Raw genomic sequence first — 21,757 nt, forward strand, 5'->3', positions numbered from 1 at the left:
AAGATGGCGCTTAATCTTGAGAAACAGTTGCTCTTCGTAAGCATCCATATCCACTCTTGGAACTCCCAGAACGACCATGGCTGACTTGACTGCGATTTAGTACGGAGCCTACCATAGCAATCCCGTACAGCGGACCTATCCCCATCGCCAATAACGTACGCTCACTAACAGCGCAGGTCAACGTCGCAATCCATATCACCTGCGTCCCAATCCTCCTGTTTACCGGCATCATCCTCGTACGTGTATCTCCGAATTTTCCACCAACCAAACAAGATATCCCAGTATACAAAGGTACTAACTGTGACTCCCAAGGCTTGCAACTGCCCGCCGCTATTCACCCTCCCGGACATCCTCCAAATCGAATACCTGCCCGCAAACGCCGGCACAATCGGCGCTCTTATCTACGCCACATTCTATGTCCTCTTAGAGCCCATAGCCGGCGGCCTACTCGCACCCGCCGTGATCGCAGCTGCATACTACGGAAACTACTTCCTCAGCACGCACGGCAGCATCGTGAACTACTGGGCGGGGCATCCACGTCGTGTCATGGCTGGCGCAGTTTGTCGGACACGGCGTGTTTGAGAAGCGTGCCCCTGCTTTGCTGGATAATCTTGTTCAGGCTTTCCTGCTGGCGCCGCTATTCGTCTGGATGGAGATTCTATTCTTCTTCGGTTATCGCCCGGAGCTCAAGGTGCGCTTTGAGAAGGGCGTTGAGCTGGAGATTCTGAAATTCCGGAAGCAGGGGAATGGGAATGGAAATGACAAGGGCAAGGGCAAGGCCGAGCAGTAAATGCTGGCTTGTGCGTGCAGCATGCAGTAAGGGGAGATATTGCTTGCCAAGACCAAGGGCGATACTCTGTATGTCCTCGGGTTGTCTTGCTTGCTGTTGGAAGCTTCAGTGGCTTCTTGGACGCGTTGGATTCGTATGCCTGTTATTAGCAAAGCGATTGATTAGGTCTTTTTTATCCTTTTGCGAGTGTTATTTTGCTTTGTCTTTCGGGTATATTGGTATGTACTTATCCCTTTCCTGTAGAGAGTGGGTGTTGCTGTCTCGCCCAATGCGTGATTTTATTGTATAGTAGTATCACAACACCAAGTAAATAGACTTGGAATCAAAGGAATAAGGAAACAATAACATAATAACCAAATACTAAGCATACAACATATAATAACAGAGACCCGTCTTCGGTTGCCGTGACGAAAGCCATGACATAAGCGATTCACCTGACCAGGAATTCCGCCGATCCGAGAAGAAAAAAACGGAAGGGCAGTGGCCCGTGGCACACTTTTCCGGCAATGCAAAATGAAGTAACTCATTATGGCCTCCTATAATATTCTGAAAAATTTGGTAAATTTATAGAAATAGAAATAGAAGAACAGTTATATAAAAAAAGAACCCATATCACATTGTAGTAATAATAAAAGCGTAAAGATACACCGTGGCCTCACACTAGGGCCACCTCGGAGGGCCCAGCGTCCGAAACGGTTTAGCGCGAGTCCTGAGAATCCAATCCTCCCCCCCCGACGACAAAGCTCTCCCTCCCGTCCACAATCCTCTCTCCTCTCCCGTTCTCTCTCCCCAATTACATCTCTTCCTCAGAGAATTCATCCTCCCATCCTCTGAACCCCCTTTCACAATGTTCAGAAACGCTCTGCGGTCGTCCAGCCGCTCCGTTGCGGCTGTTTCGGCCACTGGCCGCATCGCCTCGGTGAGTCCATCCCATCCCAGCCGCCTTCATCCATCGCCAGTTCGACATCCTTCATCTCAATCTTGAGCTCGATCGATGCTCATACCTCATCACACCTCGACAACGATACTTCAACGATGGCTCGGACACATTGTCCTTCTCTGGGATGGTCATTAACAGGTTTTTCGTCCATTACAGGTCCGCGCGGCTGCTGCCGGTCCTCTTAACGGCGTTCGCTCTTTACGCTTCCGAGGCCAAGGCTGCCCCTACCGAGGTCTCCTCCATCCTTGAGCAGCGCATCCGTGGTGTCTCTGAGGAGGCTGGTCTTGCTGAGACCGGTCGTGTTCTGTCGGTCGGGTACGTCAATTGTCCCTAGGCGGCTGGGGGCCGCGAAAAAATTCGGTCCCCGGCTACAATTCCATCGAATCCGCCATTGTCTATCAACATTCGACAAATTACCGATACAGAAACTGATTGAGCTTTAAATAGTGATGGTATCGCCCGTGTCCACGGCATGTCCAACGTCCAGGCTGAGGAGCTGGTCGAGTACGTGAACCCCCAAAGTCTTGGCATTACCCAGACATAGAAACTAACTCATCTTCAGGTTCGCCTCCGGCGTTAAGGGTATGTGCATGAACCTCGAGGCCGGCCAGGTCGGTGTCGTGCTTTTCGGTTCCGACCGTCTCGTCAAGGAGGGTGAGACCGTCAAGCGTACCGGCGAGATTGTAAGCACTTCAACTCAACCCCTGGGCCCATTCTGATATTGGACCCTGAATCAATCAACCCCTTGGCAACGTCTCTAACACCAACCCTAGGTCGAGGTCCCCGTTGGCCCCGAGCTGCTCGGCCGTGTCGTCGACGCTCTTGGTAACCCCATTGATGGCAAGGGTCCCCTTAACACCAAGGAGAAGCGCCGTGCCCAGCTCAAGGCCCCCGGTATTCTGCCCCGTCAGTCCGTCAACCAGCCCGTGCAGACTGGTATGAAGTGTGTCGACTCCATGGTGCCCATTGGCCGTGGTCAGCGTGAGTTGATCATTGGTGACCGTCAGACCGGTAAGACCGCTGTCGCTCTCGACACCATGCTCAACCAGAAGCGTTGGAACAACAACAAGGCCGCCACCGAGGACGAGAAGCTCTACTGTATCTACGTTGCTGTTGGTCAGAAGCGTTCCACCGTCGCTCAGCTCGTCAAGACCCTTGAGGAGCAGGACGCCATGAAGTACTCTGTCATCATCGCTGCCACCGCCTCTGAGGCCGCTCCCCTGCAGTACATTGCTCCCTTCACTGGCTGCGCCATGGGTGAGTGGTTCCGTGACAACGCCCGCCACGCCGTCATCATCTACGATGACCTGTCCAAGCAGGCCGTTGCCTACCGTCAGATGTCTCTGCTCCTCCGTCGTCCCCCCGGACGTGAGGCCTACCCCGGTGACGTTTTCTACCTGCACTCTCGTCTCCTCGAGCGTGCCGCCAAGATGAACAAGACCCACGGTGCTGGTTCCTTGACTGCCCTGCCCATCATTGAGACCCAGGGTGGTGATGTGTCCGCTTACATTCCCACCAACGTCATTTCCATCACTGACGGTCAGATCTTCTTGGAGTCCGAGCTGTTCTACAAGGGTATCCGTCCCGCCATTAACGTCGGTCTGTCCGTGTCCCGTGTCGGTTCCGCCGCCCAGGTCAAGGCCATGAAGCAGGTCGCCGGTTCCCTCAAGCTGTTCTTGGCTCAGTACCGTGAGGTCGCTGCCTTCGCCCAGTTCGGTTCCGATCTTGATGCCTCCACCAAGCAGACCCTTGCCCGTGGTGAGCGTCTGACCGAGCTCCTCAAGCAGAAGCAGTACTCCCCCATGGCCGTTACCGACATGGTTCCTCTGATCTTCGCTGGTGTTAACGGTCTCCTCGACGCTATCCCCGTCGACAAGATCCTCACCTGGGAGGCTGACCTCCTTGCTCACCTCAAGAGCTCCCACCCCGAGATCCAGGCCACCATCGAGAAGGAGGGCCAGGTCTCCAAGGAGACTGAGGCCACCCTCAAGCAGGTCATCTCTGCTTTCAACTCCACCTTCAACGCATAAGTGAAGAAATAACTCGGATGATCCTTCGTGGTCGGCTTTGTTTTCTTGACTCTATGTGTATAGACAAGATAGCCTGTACAATTTTGAGCCCATTGTTTTTCTGTTCTTCTTGGTGCCGGTGCCTGGCAGGAGATCCCAGTCTGCCCCTGGATGTAGCGATGTAATTATCTGCATGATCCTGGGGGGCGGACCAAGGATTTCCCGTAGTGCTGTTCGAGCGAGAACTAAAATGACTATGGTCTGCCAAAATGTGATTATATCCTGTACGTTTAGATTTTATCCGCGCATCGGGGCGCGAGATGGGTGGACGACCGTTCTAATTCCGTCTGGTCTCCTTATGCTCTCCGTGTTGGACCGCAATTATTTTCATTTGTTCAATATTTTAACTGTATATTGTAAACGGTTAGGTTTAGCGCCTCAATACGCTGTCACGTAACCTACCTTTAATACCGCCGACATAGAAGACCCGTCTTCGCTGCTCATCCTCTCTCACTTTTCATTCTTCCTACCTCGCTATCCTACACTTATCATCGCCGCTCCCTTTCTTTTACTCTGGCCCCCACCCACTACTACACATTTGCTCTCAGCCGGATGCACTGCCCCTTCCATTTTTAACGGAGATGCTGCTTAATCTGACAGCTTGCAATGCCTATCACCCCGAAGCGTAACCACTAGGATGATACAGCATCGTGTCCTTTCGTGTCGATGGTCCTACTCCTTCCCTAGGGTAGTGAATGAGCACCATGCTAGAAGATATCTAGGCCTCTCTGCTAATACGCCTTTTCGTCTCTGATTCCGCGGGCCTCCCTTCCTACATGTATAAAGCCTTCCTACAAAGTGCTAGTATACCCTCGCCAGGGCCTACGGCTTCTGTGGGAAGAAATACGGCGTATTTTACCACTAGACCATAACAAAAACCAAGGTTCCTGTTTAGGGCCTAGGCTAGGGGGGCCCATATCCCAGTCTGACAGCTTCTTGTACCCCGAAGCATCCCCACCTAAGTCCCTTGGCTAATAGGGTCAGGTACTCCCATGGGCGATGAAAGAACAATAACTGGGGCGATAAATTCAAGGCACTTCTGGACACCTGCATTGTTTGTTGATACATGGATTATTAGTTAGCTAAATTTAGTTCCCTAAGCGCTAGTCTAATACTGCAACCGCTTCAAGAGAGCAACGACAGCTGGACCTGTGTGGCCGTGATTGGCCGGATGATGCCGATTCTGCCAAGACAGCCACGCGAATGCACATACGGAGGGACCTAGCCAGGACACTCCCGTTGGATTCTATTCACAAACAACCTCAAAGTTGCGCTATCTGTTCTTGTGAGCTTCTGACCATGAGTAGTTGGTACTGAGGAGACTGTGAAAAAGGGGCAAGACCACTTACGTGATCGCCTCAGCAGCTTCTGAATACATGAGGACAAGGAGTGGTGAAGGTCTGACTAGCTCGCTCCACACTCTGCCAAGCCGCTTGCTTCGCTCAGCTCGCGCCTCACGCCTGGGCGTTCGCATGCCTGTCCATAGCAATGCGCTGTTCAAGCCCTGTTTCCAAAAGTGTATTTCTCAAGGCTGCGCGTGTGGCCTAAATTGATTCGGTGGCCCCAGGACAGGCCAGGCATCCAGATCTTTTTATTTAATCAAGCTTCCCAGGCACGATGCTACAAGCCTAGCCTGCTGGTCTGGTTATTTGTTTTTGCTAAGTCTCTGCCGGCCCTTGACCAGCAGTCATGGCCAAGCTGCTCTTCATCTGGTTACTGTTCACTGCCACTTCGTGTGCTGCTCCTGATCATTTCAGGCTGTGGTTTCCTCAATATCGCGGGATATTGACAGTCTACATGAAAGCATGCATGCCCACATATGACGCCTACAGAGAGGATAGACCCTGTCGACCGAGCAACTATGGCGGATGTCAATCTGGAAGGATGGTCCATTGCTTGCTAAGCCAGGCCACCGAGTCTTTGAAAGCAAATATGGCCGCTGCCGGTGTTATTTTGGGCCTCCTTCCCACTACATTGTGTCTGGTTGGGTCGAGCACTGCTGAGACTGGTCTTTTGGCTCTTCGGCGACCTTTACTATCGCTGCTCCTGGTATGCGGAGCGCCAGTGGCCTCTCCCATCCGAACGTTCGAGTATCGGGGTCCGATCGATCTAGTTCGAAAGAGGTCTAAGAGCATCGACGCGTCCAGATTCACACCATTATCAGCGGCAGTCATAGTCGCCCTTCAGTACATCTTCGCATTTCTTGCCGTCGCCAACTTGGCCCACGTCAGCTGGGAATTGTGTGTCAAAACAGTTTGCAGCTTCTCTTCGGACACAGGCTTTCATCCCGCTCTTTGGGCTTTCCTAACAGTACCGCTCCATCTTATAGGATGCCTGGCAGTGGTACTCCGTTTCCGTTGCCAAAGTACAGAGTCAAGACCTGGCGAGCGTTCATGGGCAAGGAGGCTCCAAGCGGAATTCCAACTGACTGCACGACAGTCGCCTGCGACACTCCATGACCAAAAGGAAACGTTTTGGTTCATAGTTTGCTCCTGGTGCACGTCGACTGGAACAGTCTTGCACATTATCTACGGCACACTTGTTTTCTCAAGTATATTGTTCATTAGCGCGCAGGACGCAGTGAAGGTAGTTGCGAGATATTTATGCTCCGCCCTTGTGTGTAGGATCATTCTCATGTTTGAACTTATGGGGATGCGTGATATGATGGAAATTTAGGAGGAAGCCGAAACATACTTCAAAGAACACAGGTCTATGCATGAGGCGAAGAAAGGTTGTCAAGATAGCGCTCCTAAGAACCCTTATCATACTGCACTGAGCTGGCAATGGTTGTCATCGCGAGGCGCAGGCTACCTGCTGAGCATCGTCGTAGTACATCGAGTAGACGTTCCACGCGGGGTACCTTTGGTGTAGTTACTGCGGCTGCATCGCCGCCCATGCACTCCATGTCCTCAGACTTCACCTTGGCGGTCTTGCCGGCACCGAAGGGCATCATAGCCGCGGACATGATTTTGGTAGTTGTGCTCTACTTGTCTATGTTGACCGAGGATGACAGGCTCGGCACGCCGGTGGTGATGGTGATAATGGGCAGAGCCGAGGCCCAGAACGCGCAGTCGTTGGACAGGACATACTGCTTTGTGGAGAGGAAGTGTTGGAGAACCCCCCCTAGATAGGATGATTCTTTATGTCATGCATACTGAGCCTTTGCTTTGTCAGTTTGCTTGTTCTTTGTTAGTGCAGGTCCTTATAAAGGCCCTGCTTTGCTAGATTCCATAGCAAGAGTTTTCTTCCTCCTCCATCTCCCTGGTAGCATATAGCCTCAAGAAGACATCACGAAGGGCTACCTTTCTGTAGATACTACGCCGAAGCCAGCACATAAAGTACGAACAAGGTGCAGCACTTGTTCGATCTCTGCGTTTTCGTTAGCTGCGCTAACATTGTCACCGTTAGAGCCATACCAGAACCCAGGGATCCCACGATATCTCCAATACCGGAGATCAGAAATCGCGATATCAAGAGTAAGCTTAGGCTTAGGTCAGCCCAGCTTCGTGACAATATCCTAGAGAATGACTAGCATCTCATGATCTGTGGCTGATATATTCCCTATATCCGCCCCTTCCAACTCAATCTGAACTTCAGGATATCGCTCGACAATAGCTTTCGCCTTGTTAAAGACTACCTCCGGATCCATACCGGTGGGTGTGACAACAGTCGCTTCAAAGAAACAATTCGGTGAGATCACAGAGAGAGTTACCACCTGTAATGGTTCCAAAATCACTTCAGCGCTTCCTTCTCCGTAGATACTATCGTACCATTCCCGATACTACGAATCCTCGAGCAGCTCCTAAAGTAAAGGGGGACTTTAATAGGAAGATTCTCTAGCTCGTCCAGATCACGAATAATATCGGTAGCGATACAGATAGCACTTTTAACTTTAGTTCGGGATAACCGGAGATAGCGCCGGGGTGGTAATACTAACGTTAAACTATAGGTAGCCTTTAGAGGAGAATGTGATAGCCTCTGTGCTACCTGGCTCGGGGGACAGAACACAGTTAGCTTCCATCTCGCTCGGAATTTATGTCGCGCGTAATCCATTCATCGACCTTTTGGGTGATGTGCTCTATATTGAAGTTATAAATATAAGGTTTGTTGATCGTACTATATGACTTCCCCCGTTAGCGGTCAGATCAATAATATAATACTATAGGGCATCTTACAAGGCACGATGTTGAGTCCGGGGTTCGATGCGGAAATAGAAAGCCCTTCGAAAGCTATTATTAATTCGTTCCAGTCGCATTCCTTAAAAGTCGAGAAAAGATAGTAGAATTTCTCATGACTCTATACTTATAATTAGATAGAATTATTTACTAACATTTGGGGCCGTAGCTCCACAATTGCAGGACACAGAGTCCGCGGGCGCCGACATTCCTGCCTACCTAGGTACTTAGCCTAGTACCCTTAATAGTTGGCCTTCGATCCTCTTAGGCCGTGGAACCTTTATTCAAGGGGTATTAGGAGATACACGTGATGCGGTCATCGTTTATTTCTTTTCACCACTCTCAATGTTCAATTGATTTGTGCCTCTATCATTCCTCATTTAGTTATTGAACCACCAAAAGTCATCCACGAATTCATTTCACTAGTATACGCGCGCATCAGCTTTGTCGAGGGCTACAAAACTAAGCACTAGGGAAAATCAAGAAGAATCTGCTGCATTCAATCTATCAACAGAAGGCCTTTTATAGAAGCCCTGGAAAGCAAACAAGGTAGCAAACTAGCAAGCAGCAAGGCTCAGTCTGCCTATCATTAAGGCATCTCAATTTTCGGCGTTATTTTCACAGTCCTTATATTCTATCTGTACAGTGGGACCTCCGAAATATTGGGCTAGATCTTTGTACCTACATTTTACCGCCATGCATACCGCCTGCCCGTTATATACTTTCATAAATAGGTACCGCCTCCCTATTGAACATGCTACCGTAAGAATATATGGTCAGCCGCTTATCCGGCCGTAGTCTGCTGAATAGTTTCTTAGGTAGTCTTTTTAAATGTCTTTTTAGTGGTCCTTTTTAGAAGTCTCCTTGGGTACATACCTTTAACTGCTAACCGTTAGTGTTAAATCACGTGCCTACGCGCCAACTATATTAGGAGTTTTAGACTGGCAGAACTGGCAGAATTTGGAGGGCGGTACATTTGGCTACAAAGGTTTAGCCCAATATTTTGGAAGTCCTACTGTAATTGTAGACTACTAGGTAGCTTGTAAGGGATGTATTCGCATACATCGGATGGAGACGGGTTGGAGATATGCCTAAAGACAATAACTCGAAACTATACACACCTAAATCGACCGAAGGCAATCTCTATAATTATCAGTATCATCTAGATTCCATGCTTGATGTTCTATATCCCTCGACATTTCATGCAAAAGACACGGCAACAGAGGCCGAAACCGGCATCCGATCTGTTATCGATAAGCGATCAAGATTTTCCCGGAGATCACCAAGTCCCCCGCGCGCAAAGGAAATTCACTCTCCCTCTCTATTACTGATTATATTGCTATTAACGTTCTCTTGCTGCCATGTCTGCGCCTACCGATAAACCTCCCTCCTCCTGCAAGGTGATGTTGAGCAAGAACGTTGCCAACCACCTCCTCAGCGAAGTTCACGAGGGCCTGAAGACCCTCGAGAAGCCGCCTCACTTGGTCGGCCTGTTGGCTAATAATGACCCTGCCGCGCTGATGTACGCGCAGATGACACAGAAGACCTGCGAGGAGAAGTGAGTCTCTACAATATTATGATTATCTGGCTTCAATGGCTTCAATGGCTTCTTTGGTGGGCTGTATGGTGGGGGTAACTAGTATGATTCATACATACCCCTCGGCCAAAAAAAAAAAACCAGACGATCCCAAATTCACAGCCAACAATTTAATTGAAACAACTAGCTAACGCAATGCCTTTCTCAGCGGCTTCAAGTACACCATGCGCCAAGTGTCCCGCGACGACATCGAACAAGCCATCCTGAACGCAAACACCGACAACAACGTCGACGGCATAATCGTCTACTACCCTATCTTCGGCACCCGCCAGGACCAATACCTGCAGCAGATCGTCGACGTAACCAAAGACGTCGAGGGCCTGAGTCATCGCTACATCTTCAACATGTACCAGAACATCCGCTTCCTGGACGGCGAGGCCAAGCGCCAGAAGTCCATCCTCCCCTGCACCCCGCTGGCCAACATCAAGATCCTCGAGTACCTCAACATCTACAACACCATCTTGCCTTACGGAAACCGTCTCTTCGGACACACGATCTGTGTCGTGAACCGCTCCGAGGTCGTGGGTCGTCCGCTTGCTGCTCTGCTGGCTAATGATGGTGCTTGTGTTTACTCGGTTGATATTACTGGTGTGCAGAAGTTTACTCGTGGTGAGGGGTTGCAGAAGAGAACGCATGAGGTTGTTGACCTTGAGGGCAAGACTTTGAAGGATGTTGTGCCGCTTTGTGATGTGGTTATTACTGGTGTTCCCAGTGACAAGTACAAGTTCGATACTAGCCTTCTGCGTGAGGGCGCTGTTTGTGTCAACTTCTCTAGCGAGAAGGTGTGTTTTCTTCTGCGCTTTCGAGTTTGATTGAGACGTTGTGGTTGCTGACTATTCTGATATAGAACTTCCCCCACGAGGTCCGAGACAAGGCCTCGCTCTTTGTTCCCTCTATTGGAAAGGTCACCATTGTCGTCCTGTTGCGGAACCTGCTGGTATGTTTCATCCTTATCCTTTATTCACATGCTCCGTGGTTCTTTGCAACATCATCTAACTTGACGAATTACAGAGACTTATCCAGAACAAGCGAATGGACGATGTCAAGCCTGCCGAGGCCACAGAAAGACCTGGCACCCTTGAGGCGTCATCGTAGGTCGCTTTCCACCCCCGTTCACATCTCAATCTCGATGGCCATGCCCTGAGCTGGTCATTTCGTAAAAGAATTTATAGATATTCTGTTTGTTATTAGCCATTTCGATTATACTCTGGAACTTTATGTTTCTCCTTTTGTTTCCTGTGCTTAGATATCTCCCTGTCGCATTCCATGTTTGGAACTTATAGATTGCCCCGGTTGACGTTGTCTATTATTCTATGTATAAACAAAGATTGTTTCTTGTTTACTATTATAATCTACGCATAATACTGTAATGAAAAACTGTCCCAACCGGGCTTGAAAGATAATATTAATATATACCGGATTGTCCTGAGAACAGAGAAGTCAAACCCATACAACGCGCAAACAGCCATGGAGTCCACCTTTACCTGAATAAAACACCGCTGTACAGACAAACAGACATAACATCCTGGCAGTTTCAAACTGCGGCATCGGGTATTTCCACACCTCGAAGCTTCCAGCGCTTCGAGGCAGCAGCATTAAAGCACACCACACCCAAAGACCCAAGCTAACCGGCCAATGAGTCGAGAAAGAACAAGCCTATCAAGGCAAGACAATCACTAGGATAAGCAAGGGGAGAAACACCAGAACAAACCCAATCCAACACCAATACGGTCTCAGCAGCATCAGCCACCAGAGCAAGAGCTCCCCTGCGCTGCTCTCCCAATCAGCAAACTGATCAACCCCAGCCAGCACATGCGCCAGTGACTGTCTCGCAGACATAGTGCTGTTTTCGGTGATTGTGATCTTCTGCAGAAGCCCGGGAGGAAGCACAGGTGTTATCGGCATGGCAATAGTTGTGGCTCGAGTGATCAAGGCTCGGACCCCGGGTGCTAGGTCTTGGACCTCATCGGCTATGAATTGAAGCCTAGGTGGCAGGACTATGAGCCGTACAAGACTGACATAGTTGATAGACCGGCCGAGTATCTTGGTTTGGATATAGTAGATTTGACCTTGTTGGGGTTTTTCGGCAATGGGCTCCGCCTGATTTCCGTCAGTCTGAGCAGTGGACGACGTGGCTGTTGCATTGGTCGTTGATGTCGGAGTGTATGTCAAGCCTGGAGTCCGTCGCTTGATCGCAAGGGTTTCGGTGGCGTTGACGAGGGATTCAATTTCCTCGTGGGGAGCCCAGACAATGGCTACTGTGATCTCCGGCAGACCTGAGATGTCCTGATGGTTAGTTCATCCACTCACTGGTATTCCTGGTTTCTGTGGATAGGAGCTTACGTCGAGGTCGAAGGAGAGCATGTGTTATACGCCGCATGATGGATGTCTTCAAGACTGCGGGAGGTAGATGTGAAAGGAGTTTGATACTGAGAGTAAAACCATATAGTTTAAGAGCAGTTTAGCAGTAAGGTAATATGCGAGGAGAGTAGATCATGGGAAAAAGTTGTCCCAAGTCAAAATTCTTGTTGTGCCCTGATGCTCTTCAAGTTTGGCAGGTGCAGTAGAGCTCCTTCCATGATAGTAGAGATCCACGTGAGCTCAATAGCCCTAGATGGGACATCTCTAACGGACAAGATAAGACGCTCATCTGAATCGCTCACATATCGAGTGAGGCGGAGGTGCTGCATACGAGATTGATTTCACTGCCGGTCAATATTGAAGAAGTCACGTACATGGGCACTGTTGGAATGCGTCTGATTAACTATGCCCAATAGAAAGAAAGTAAAACACAGAAAATCCATCACTTCCTTGCTCATTTGAACATGTAATACCAATGCACTCTTCTTAGTCTCTTTTAGGGGGTGACCTAGCTTTGCATTTCGCAATAGCCCCGAAAACATAACCTGTGATAGTAATTGCTAGGTAAACTAGCCAGACTTCTTTTCATTCTCCTTCGCCGCCAGTCTCAAAACATCAATCTCACTGGCCACCCAGCGACGGAAAGGCTCGGGGTGGAATACACCATCTGCCGAGAACCAAGTTGTGAAAGGCGCCTCGCACCGCTTGTCCTGGAGGACCTTTCCAGAGGCAGACTTATAAATGACATGCAGCTTGTAGAGCTTGGAGAACTTTTTGGCCGATGACGAGACAGATATCTGTGAACAGGTTTGTTAGTAGCCTTCCAAAAAATAGAATCTCGAAAGAGCCGAAGATCAATTGACATACCGTCTCACCAGTTTTCCTCTTCCCGGAGTATACCTCGCCAGCCTCGACGGCCCAAATCCAGTAAGTCAAAATGCTGTTCAAGAAAAAGTATGTCCCTACTGCCGCGATAATCCAGGGCGAGGTAGTTGCTTCCCAGCCAAGCGTGCGGTCTGCGTAGAAAGTAAACCCAGCGATTGCGACAGCGCTATAGCCAAGCAGAAAGCGAATGTTTGTCTTCGAGTAATCGGGTGTGAAAGCGTATGGCGCAGGAAGATTGGTAAGGTAAGGGAGGAGAGCATCGTCGCTTGTAGACTTGAGATCTGTTGCTTACTCTGTTAGTGCTGTTGCTGTATAGAGTAGATCGAGATTACGGACCATTGGTCGAGTAGACCGGCACCTTGTTGGAAGCCATGATAGATTTGAGAATAGATGCAAGTAAAGAAATTTTTAAAAACCAAAATATCGAGTGTGGTGAAGTATTCAGTGGCCAAGACAGGACTGTTGTTTATCGCAGGACAAAGATGCGGCGTGGCCCTTTGGAGAAAGCTGGAGCTAACGCGGGCCAATGACATCCCTCTCCGCCTGGCAACCTCGACTTCGCGGCCCCTTCAACTTTCCATCCCCCACCTGCAGCCACCACTGGATTATTGTTTGGTTCAAAGGAGGCACTTCTTTGATTCTTATTCTGCCTCAATATGGCAATTCAAGGGGCTGAGCAGACCATCCTTAGGGATCCGGCACTATTGTAAGAGAACATCATTCGATCAAGCGGAAGTTGGACTGACCATTTGCTTATAGCTATTGGATTCTGTTTCCCATTTCAATTGTTATGGTATGGTCTATAACGGGAGCTTGAAGCTTGAATATTTGCGATGGGCTCTGAGACTGAAACTAACCGCTCTTGTTGAATAGATCCTGACCGGAATCCTTCGCCACTATGCCACAGTCCTGATGAACACGACCCCCAAGTCGCCATCTACTCTTGCCGAATCCCGCGAGCGCCTTGCTCTTCTCCGCGGTGTGAATCTCCGCAATAACGCCTGTTCCGTGCTCGACCGCGAGTCGTTCGAGATGCGCAAGAACTACATGGTTACTGGATTCCGCAACGGCGCATTTCTAAAGGACCCCAACAATCGTGGCCAACCGCCCGCGAACCCCATGACCGACCCTGCTGGTATGGAAGCTATGATGGGCATGCTGAAGGGAAATATGATGATGATGATCCCGCAAACCTTGATCATGAGCTGGATCAATGCCTTCTTCTCTGGCTTTGTCATCTGTATGTTGCATTTTGATATAAATGGACATGAGCAACGAGCTTACGATTTTCACAGTGAAATTGCCCTTCCCTCTTACTATCCGCTTCAAGTCGATGCTGCAGTCTGGTGTTATGACTCGCGACCTTGATGTGCAATGGGTCTCTAGTCTTTCGTGGTACTTCCTCAACTTGATGGGCCTTCAGTCCGTTTTTGGATTCATCCTCGGCAGTGATAACGGTATGCATCTATCTGAGCCTTGCCAATAAGAACAGTCACTAATAATATGTAGCTGCCAGTCAAATGGCCCAGCAGATGGGTATGGCTAACCCTGCCGCAATGGTCAACCCGCTCCAGCCCGGTCAGGATCCCGACAAGCTGTATCTGAACGAAGCGGAGAACTTGGAAGTGATGGAGCACTTCTGCATTCTGGACGGAGTGGAAGAGAGAATCTTGCAAAACTTTGCTCCTGCGGGGATCTAATATTCCTTTGACGTTGCATGTGATGTCTAGTATTGGTGTATATATCTGTCTTGAGGTCATCGCTGGCTTTGGATAGCATGAAGAATAGAATGCGCCATGTTTCTTCTAAACAAGCCGCAATCTTGTAGATCTACATAATTAACTCGAGTGTTCTTCAATGATTGCACAATTTCCATAAATCGTAGTAACTCATAGCCAATCACCCTTGACGGTAATTAATAACATCATTCAAGACCCAGACTTCCCCATTATGGACCTTCTCCGCAACTGAATTAACTTCAATGTTGCCAGGTTGGATCTATAGACAGTCAGTGACCTACCAACGACTCCGAGAGGACAGAACCTACAAAAATCTTATCGCCCTCCTTCGTCCATTTCAACTTCTCCCCTGCAAGTGTCTCAACCTCTTCCCCAACTCTCCAGGGACTAGCAGGGATGAGATGTGCCTCCACAAATCGCTGCAGATTGCGCTTTGCCCGATCTTGCCCATCCTGCCCCTCATATGCATTTACCTCTCCGAATTTCTTGTAGTCCTCTGGATTCTCCCAGGGCTTCCGGGGAAGAGCTTGAATTGCACTGTTGCGTGGTGCTAGAACTGTAATATTCTTCGATGCATCGTTAAGGCGATTGGCGACTGGCTCAAAGTCACGGGTCAACCGCGCAAAGATATTGATGCCCTTGGTCTTGGGTAGGACATCTGAGATGATAGGGCTACCGCTGTCTTTCGCGTTCAGATCCTCGTCTGGAGCTGTCTTCTGTGGCTGGACAATACCAGGGAGAATCTTATCCATTATTGATTGGTGCTCTTTGTGCTCGAGAGCTATTTGCTGTTGCCGTGAAGGGAAGGGAAAAGATAGGGCCCAGAGTGCAGATGCTGAGCTGGCGAGAAGAAATGTAAATAAAATGGATGTAGTTAGTCGATTAGATCTCATACTGCGGGTTGGAGTCATCTTGCTGCCAATGACGCCGGACAGAGGAGCAGGTCTCACTACAGCCATGACGCAACACGCCTTGGCACGTGACGTGCAGAGTAGAGATAACAGAATCACCTGACCGTTATCGATAAGGGCATCCGGCCACAAGAAATTGGCCGATGCGATCTTAGTCTTGCCCCCGCAATCTACACGTCGGGCTCTCCTAATTGATAGATCGGTATCATGTCGGCCCTCCAGACCTTCATGCTGGTCGTGGACCACGACAAAGAAGAAGCCAAACGCATTGCCGAGGGAATCGCGCATGGTATGCCAATTCGCCCCGCACTCGGGACCACTTCAAACCGTTGCATTACTAACGGAAGTGATTGTAGATATTGAGACTAGAAAGACGACTCTGATCGATACTGTCCAATCTCTTTGGCGAATATATCAACGACGAAGACCCGATTCTACGCGGAAAAGCCATTTCCTACCTTACGGCCATTATCCAAGCTCTCTCGCCGAAGTACCTTTCGAGACAACAGATCCAAGTCCTTACTACATTCTTCTGTGATAGAATTGAGGATGGAGGTGCCGTTGATGGGCTGCAGGCCTTGCAGGGTCTGGACCGGTTCAACAAGTTTTTGGCCACCCAAGTAGCACAAGCGTAGGTGCTATACTTTCTGATTGCATGCGACATCCCTGTGCCGGGGATAAAGCTTAATTCGACAATGACCCAGTGCTGATACATTGATATAGACTTTTTTCCAACTTCCAAGATCTCCAGTCTCGATCTCAAACACAACGGTTCCATGTCTACCAATTGCTCAATGACTTGATGTCAAACCACCGCGGAGCTATGCGTGATATGGGAGATATCTCGCTTCTGGGTGTTGTTGATATCATGACAGGAGAGAAAGACCCGAGGAATTTGATGATTGTTTTCTCGATCCTGAAAGTCATAATGATTGAATGGGACATCTCGAACCACGTTGAGGTATGTGTACTTTTTCTAAGGTCGGGGATTCCGCTAACACTAGATAGACCCTATTCGACTCAGTATATAACTACTTCCCAATCACATTCCGACCTCCGCCAAACGACCCCTACGGGATCACTGCGCAGGATCTGAAGGGTCGTCTTCAAGAATGTATCTCTTCGACAAGGCATTTTGCACCTCACGCTATCCCCGCCTTATTGGACAAGCTTGATTCTACATCTCCCAATGTAAAGGTAAGATTGCTAAATACCCTGTGATCTTGAAGTCATCTAACAGGTCTATAGAAAGATGCACTTAGTACATTGATCGCGTGTATCCATTCATACGACCCCAACACAGTGTCCAAGTTTTCCATTACCATATGGGAAGTCCTCAAGTTTGAGATTCTCAATGCGCAAGAGGAATTCTTATCTGAAACCTCCCTCGAGGCGCTGCAAGCAATCGCCCAGCGGCTATCTGAAGGAGTTACCGAAGTGTCACAAGAATTGCCTCTTGCGAAGTACCTTCAACCAATCACCAAGGAGTGCAATGAGCAACTCCAGGAGCCTCAAAACAAGCAGGCCAAGCCGGCCCAATCGATCCTCAGCCGTGTGTCTGCTGCGTCGCCTGTTTCCTTTGTCCTTGTTGTACAAACAGTCGTACCTCCGATTTTCACTCTGTATCAAGAAGCGGATGGAATTGTCAAACAAAGGGCACTTCTTGAGACTTTGAACGTTTTGTTCGAAGCTGCTATAACTGTATTCGGACAATGGACCGCCCGAGGTGGTGAGGCTGCTATCGAAAACCCGCTACTTGAATTCAAAGACCAATTCTCAGACCTTTTCGGTCAGGCATTGATGGGTGCAGCAAAGGAAGAGGTCTCCTTCCGGGTGACTGCTTTGAAGGGCTTCTTGCGTCTGTCGACTTTGCGCGATTTCTTCCAGGAGAATGAGATTGGACTTTTCGTGCAATACCTTGATGAAATCCTTATCAAGGAGGAATCTGTGGGCCGGGACGATCTCAAGAAAGAAGCAATTGCTGCTCTTGCTGAGATTTCCAAGCACAAACCCCGCCTGATTGTGGATATCACTTTCCCTGCGTTTGTGGCAACACTGCCAGAGGAAGATGAAGGATCGGATGCCCGGTATATGCCGACCCTCGAGACCCTTGCTCAGATCAGCGTCGAGAGGGATATTTTCGAGACACTTTTCCGTCGTTTGTTTAGCAAACTCTCAGTTCTGCTGCAAAAGGAACAACCCGGATCAGTTGCTTACCCACGCGCGATTCTTGTCACTTTGCTTTATGTTATGCAACAGAGAAACATGGAACAAGACCAGAGTGTGGATTTGTATTTCGACAAGGTTGTGGCTGGACTTTGCCGCGATGTCGCAGCATCGGCCTCTGGCAAAGCAAAGAACCAGATTCTCAAAGATCCTACCGTGCTTGACACTTTGGGTCGACTTTGCAATCTGCTTGTGCGGTCTGTTTCTACCCAGAGGCAGGGACAAGTTGCCGAAAATGTCTACAGCCTCTTCTCTTCAGCTGAAGATTTCATTCCCATTCCATTCAGCCAGACTACAAATGCGGACCAAGAGCGTACGATCATTATCTCGACATACCTGCTTGCGGGGATATCCAAGGACTGCAGCAACAAAATCCCGCATACCAACCCAGACATGTCGGGTTTGCTATTGGACCTGGTCCATCGTTCAGTCTCGAGCACCGACCCAGCAACACACCAAGCCTATCTGCGTCACCTTGCCTTACTTGTCAATAAGTTCCTGTCAAAGCAGGATGTCACAATCGCCGAGAAACTCTTCGATTCTCTTCTCGAAAGCCAGGACACAGAATCACAGAGCCTCAATCCCGCAACCATCCGTACCATTTTCTGGCTGTCTAAAGCTTTGGTCCTCCGCCTAGCCCCCTCAACCACCCACATCCTGACCTCTCTCCTCGCCCTCCTCTCCTCCCCCGATCAGCAAACTAGCGCGACAGCAGCACAAGGCTTCTCTATAATTCTCGGCGAAGACGACATCCTTTCTGCAACTAACGGCGCCACAATCCGCCTCCTCTGCAGACAGCGCCTCTTCACAACAGTCATCCCCCTGATATCATCTCGCATCCGCGAAGTGAACATCGCCGGCACAGATGACTCTGCCGCCGCCAAAAAATCGCCCGACCACATCAAACCAGCCCATCTAACCGCCCTCGCGGGTATCCTCTCCACAATTCCCACGGCCCTCGTCATGCCAGAACTTCCCACCCTGCTCCCTCTCCTCCTGCAATCCCTTGATCTCCAGACCGCCGATTCTGTTGCAGTCCGCATAGCAACACTCGATACCCTCGCCGTCATTATCCGTGATAATGGCGTTGCCGTCATCGATCAGTGCGGCCACGTCCAGAGTCTTGTCACGAGACTCCTCAAAACAACATCTACGAGTACCGGCCCTGGCGCTGTGAACAGCCCCCGTCTCCGCGCAGATGCTTTGAAATGTCTCAAGCTCCTCGCTACGAACCAGGTGCCTGGCGCTGCGGCTAACGCGCGTGCACCGCCGGGTATCTCGCCTCTCTTGCCTGTCAAGGCTCAGGTTCTGAGATCCTTGCGGGCGGTTCTTGATGATCCTAAGCGTGATGTGCGGAAGGCGGCGGTTGATGCTAGAGCTGCTTGGCTGCGTGGTGTTGATGATGCACCGGAAGAGGACGAATGATTATTCTTGGGTTAAAGGGAAGAATATACTCGCATTAAGTTTAGAGGTTGTTTATTATCATACATTGAGCATAGAGTATAAATTCTCCAGAGTCCACTCTACGTAGGGAACTTCAGATAGAAGAAGTGTACTTTGTAATTTTTGTACTAGGGCTAAACTAAGTGATTACATGAAAGCAGTTACTCTACCTCCTAGGTAGGTAGGTAGGCTAGAACAACAATCGGAACGTCCGACCATTGCTGCAACAGCATATGTACCGGATAATGCCTGGCAGTCGGGACCTTTCCCTTTCCTTTTTAGTGCTCACCTCTTGCCGCTTTTTCGTCTCTGAGTAAAACTGAGTACGTCCCTAAGTACCCTAACTTGATCACGGGCCATCATATAATCAACATGATCTGCTCACTAAGCATCACCTGATCATACCCTAAGCCCCCTGATCCACTTACTGATTATTATCTGAGCATCCTGATTTGCTCACTGAGCATAGGGATAAGCGGCCTAAGTAAGCTCTATTAATAAAATGTGGCACGCTAATCCTATCACGTATAACCCTTTCTATTTAGATCGCCTACCAAAAAAGGACTAGTAGTTAGCGTGACCGTTTATCTTAGCGGTCTCAACCCTATCTAAGTGAAGAACTCGTAGTGAGGTTATCCAACTGACCTATTATTTTCCTATTTTAGCCTATGCTCTTGGGAATACCCGGAATACTTCGCTTACTAAGGGGTATGTTAGTTAGAAATATACCTTTCCTATCCTATCCTTTATATATTTACACTTTATAAATAGTAGCTACTTTAGGTATTATTTATTAGCCTTAGAAAGTCACTTACTAAGCTTAGTACTACTTTATGAGCCTTTAATATATTAAATAGTTGAGTACCTAGCTACTCTCCCTAATACACACTTATTTCACTATTCAATCTGCCACTTGCTAGAGTTATAGTGTTAGTTCACCTCAATTCGTATCATCCACTCTCGGTATCACCGTTCAACATATTAACTTACATCTATTATCCGCAAATCGCGGATATAAGGATCGATCTGATATCCATTAGAGCGGATATGCCGCAGTCTAAGTCGGTCTAATGATCTCGGCTACTAAGAAATAGAAGTTGCCGCGGAGTCTCTTTATCTTTAGCCTGATATCTTTTTCATTTACTTAACCAGATCCTAGAATCCCACGTAGATAGAGGTCCTTTCATCATCCTTCCTCCATAGTAAACGTGCTCCCTTGGCCCCCTACAGTAGGCCCCCCCGATTATTCGGGAATTGCCGTCGGCCTGGTTATTTTCTTCGTTCCGCACGTCATACTTCAGCGCCAAGTGAGCACCAGAAACACCAACAACTACAGCATACCACTACCCATCTACCCTCAACCCAACTCGAAGCCCAATTCAAAGTCCTACTCTCACTATAGATGACCTATACCGCCGCTTTCACAACAATCCTTCACCACTTACAACAACCGACTTTAACAATCACTACTTTGCCATATCACAACACAAGCTGGTTTCAACGGCAACGAACGCTCTATCAAACTTTCCGCTCTCAGCCCTTCCGGCCTTTATAGGATACCTATCGAACATTTAGGTTGGAGGATCTGACTGTCGTCCCCCTATACATAGAAAGTCTCGAGACGAGAGCGAGGTAATTCTTAGCCAAAGTTTAGCAAGAGACAGTGGTCCACACTAGGGCGAACTGACTTAAGCTAAACGGACCGTGCTAGACAATACAGAGGACAATGACCATATCTTAAGTTATCTCAGCAATCCTATAGAGAGAAAAAGGTAAGGTAGTCTCTCTATAGACATCTTGAGGTTTCTAAAACCGCGCGCCACAGGGGCAGCCTAACAATGGGAGCGGCAACTAGGCCACGAGAGGCCGTCATGAGGCTCTAAGTTCGTTTTTAGGAAGTGGAAGACTCTACATGTACGTAATCAGAGATATTTATATTTGTTGTAGCCTGCGTATCGCTTTGCGAGGGGTCAGGGTAAATGAGATCATAATCGTCATCGTCACTGTACGACCAACACTGAGACAAAACTCATTTCAAAACAGCAATACTTTCCATTCATCAAAGCCGTATTCCGAACCTGCCCACCACTCCGTACAAAATGTTCGTACAGTATACGAGACTCAATGCTCGAACTCGGCATCCTCCTCTTAGAACTCTGGCACGCCCAATCAATCGAGTCATTCGCAGCAGATAACGGACTGAACCTCGCAAGTAGCTCACTATCCCCGCCCCGAGGTCGCGCGGAAATGGATCGAACACAGCGAAGACGAGGGAGACATGATGCCAATTTATCTAGATGCTGCGACACGGTGTACAGAATGCACATTTACTACCTCGGCGCCGAAACCGGATTGGAATGATTTCACGTTTCAGAAGTCAGTCTGCAGCATGTATTCAAACCGTTGCTGGATATTTGTCCCACGAGGTATCGATGAGAACGCATACAGCCGGAATAATATCTAGAAAGTCGGGTCAATATTGATGTCAAAAGATATAATCAAGCATAGAAGCAAGACCATAGCTGCAGCATCCCCCTCTGTCCATGAATGCTCGTCAATAACTACTATCACCCACATATACCCGACCAGATAGTTCCTATACCCTGCGCTTACCACGGACT

General features: G+C 48.9%; 10 protein-coding genes across 10 annotated transcripts; 6 read left to right on the forward strand and 4 right to left on the reverse strand.

Moving 5' to 3' along the window:
• Positions 1–3: 3 nt before the first annotated feature.
• On the forward strand, positions 4–790 carry N7519_007760 (2-hydroxy-palmitic acid dioxygenase MPO1; the record flags this gene model as incomplete). The annotated part of the gene is given in 4 exon segments (XM_057294536.1): positions 4–36; positions 177–236; positions 313–543; positions 560–790. The coding sequence occupies 4 exon segments, from the start codon at positions 4–6 to the stop codon at positions 788–790; spliced, it is 555 nt and encodes a 184-aa protein (XP_057149347.1).
• A 652-nt stretch (positions 791–1,442) lies between these two features.
• On the forward strand, positions 1,443–4,140 carry N7519_007761 (F1F0 ATP synthase subunit alpha). The gene is made up of 6 exons (XM_057294537.1): positions 1,443–1,709; positions 1,887–1,919; positions 1,942–2,045; positions 2,178–2,234; positions 2,293–2,413; positions 2,504–4,140. The coding sequence occupies exons 1-6, from the start codon at positions 1,638–1,640 to the stop codon at positions 3,758–3,760; spliced, it is 1,644 nt and encodes a 547-aa protein (XP_057149348.1). The 5' UTR covers positions 1,443–1,637; the 3' UTR covers positions 3,761–4,140.
• Positions 4,141–5,731: 1,591 nt separating this feature from the next.
• N7519_007762 (uncharacterized protein) lies at positions 5,732–6,258 on the forward strand (the record flags this gene model as incomplete). Its single annotated transcript, XM_057294538.1, has 2 exons — positions 5,732–6,039; positions 6,129–6,258. The coding sequence occupies 2 exons, from the start codon at positions 5,732–5,734 to the stop codon at positions 6,256–6,258; spliced, it is 438 nt and encodes a 145-aa protein (XP_057149349.1).
• A 290-nt stretch (positions 6,259–6,548) lies between these two features.
• Positions 6,549–6,764, reverse strand: N7519_007763 (uncharacterized protein; the record flags this gene model as incomplete). Its single annotated transcript, XM_057294539.1, has 1 exon — positions 6,549–6,764. The coding sequence occupies one exon, from the start codon at positions 6,762–6,764 to the stop codon at positions 6,549–6,551; it is 216 nt and encodes a 71-aa protein (XP_057149350.1).
• Positions 6,765–9,335: 2,571 nt separating this feature from the next.
• On the forward strand, positions 9,336–10,666 carry N7519_007764 (methylenetetrahydrofolate dehydrogenase (NAD(+)); the record flags this gene model as incomplete). The annotated part of the gene is made up of 4 exons (XM_057294540.1): positions 9,336–9,532; positions 9,720–10,353; positions 10,419–10,508; positions 10,583–10,666. The coding sequence occupies 4 exons, from the start codon at positions 9,336–9,338 to the stop codon at positions 10,664–10,666; spliced, it is 1,005 nt and encodes a 334-aa protein (XP_057149351.1).
• Positions 10,667–11,230: 564 nt separating this feature from the next.
• N7519_007765 (uncharacterized protein) lies at positions 11,231–11,951 on the reverse strand (the record flags this gene model as incomplete). Its single annotated transcript, XM_057294541.1, has 2 exons — positions 11,231–11,847; positions 11,915–11,951. 2 exons carry the CDS (start codon positions 11,949–11,951, stop codon positions 11,231–11,233), a joined length of 654 nt encoding a protein of 217 aa, XP_057149352.1.
• Positions 11,952–12,501: 550 nt separating this feature from the next.
• On the reverse strand, positions 12,502–13,350 carry N7519_007766 (signal peptidase complex subunit 2; the record flags this gene model as incomplete). The annotated part of the gene is made up of 3 exons (XM_057294542.1): positions 12,502–12,729; positions 12,800–13,082; positions 13,154–13,350. 3 exons carry the CDS (start codon positions 13,348–13,350, stop codon positions 12,502–12,504), a joined length of 708 nt encoding a protein of 235 aa, XP_057149353.1.
• Positions 13,351–13,384: 34 nt separating this feature from the next.
• N7519_007767 (ER membrane complex subunit EMC3) lies at positions 13,385–14,517 on the forward strand (the record flags this gene model as incomplete). The annotated part of the gene is made up of 5 exons (XM_057294543.1): positions 13,385–13,523; positions 13,577–13,610; positions 13,691–14,057; positions 14,113–14,274; positions 14,327–14,517. The coding sequence occupies exons 1-5, from the start codon at positions 13,474–13,476 to the stop codon at positions 14,515–14,517; spliced, it is 804 nt and encodes a 267-aa protein (XP_057149354.1). The 5' UTR covers positions 13,385–13,473.
• A 199-nt stretch (positions 14,518–14,716) lies between these two features.
• N7519_007768 (uncharacterized protein) lies at positions 14,717–15,308 on the reverse strand (the record flags this gene model as incomplete). Its single annotated transcript, XM_057294544.1, has 2 exons — positions 14,717–14,815; positions 14,865–15,308. The coding sequence occupies 2 exons, from the start codon at positions 15,306–15,308 to the stop codon at positions 14,717–14,719; spliced, it is 543 nt and encodes a 180-aa protein (XP_057149355.1).
• Positions 15,309–15,674: 366 nt separating this feature from the next.
• Positions 15,675–19,118, forward strand: N7519_007769 (MET18/MMS19 family protein; the record flags this gene model as incomplete). Its single annotated transcript, XM_057294545.1, has 5 exons — positions 15,675–15,756; positions 15,894–16,098; positions 16,191–16,428; positions 16,476–16,664; positions 16,716–19,118. 5 exons carry the CDS (start codon positions 15,675–15,677, stop codon positions 19,116–19,118), a joined length of 3,117 nt encoding a protein of 1,038 aa, XP_057149356.1.
• Between the last annotated feature and the right edge of the window lie 2,639 nt (positions 19,119–21,757).

Source organism: Penicillium mononematosum, assembly GCF_028829835.1.
Source record: "Penicillium mononematosum strain IBT 11891 chromosome Unknown utg000003l:1.0-8172316.0:1.0-8177699.0, whole genome shotgun sequence".
Lineage (NCBI taxonomy): Eukaryota > Fungi > Ascomycota > Eurotiomycetes > Eurotiales > Aspergillaceae > Penicillium > Penicillium mononematosum.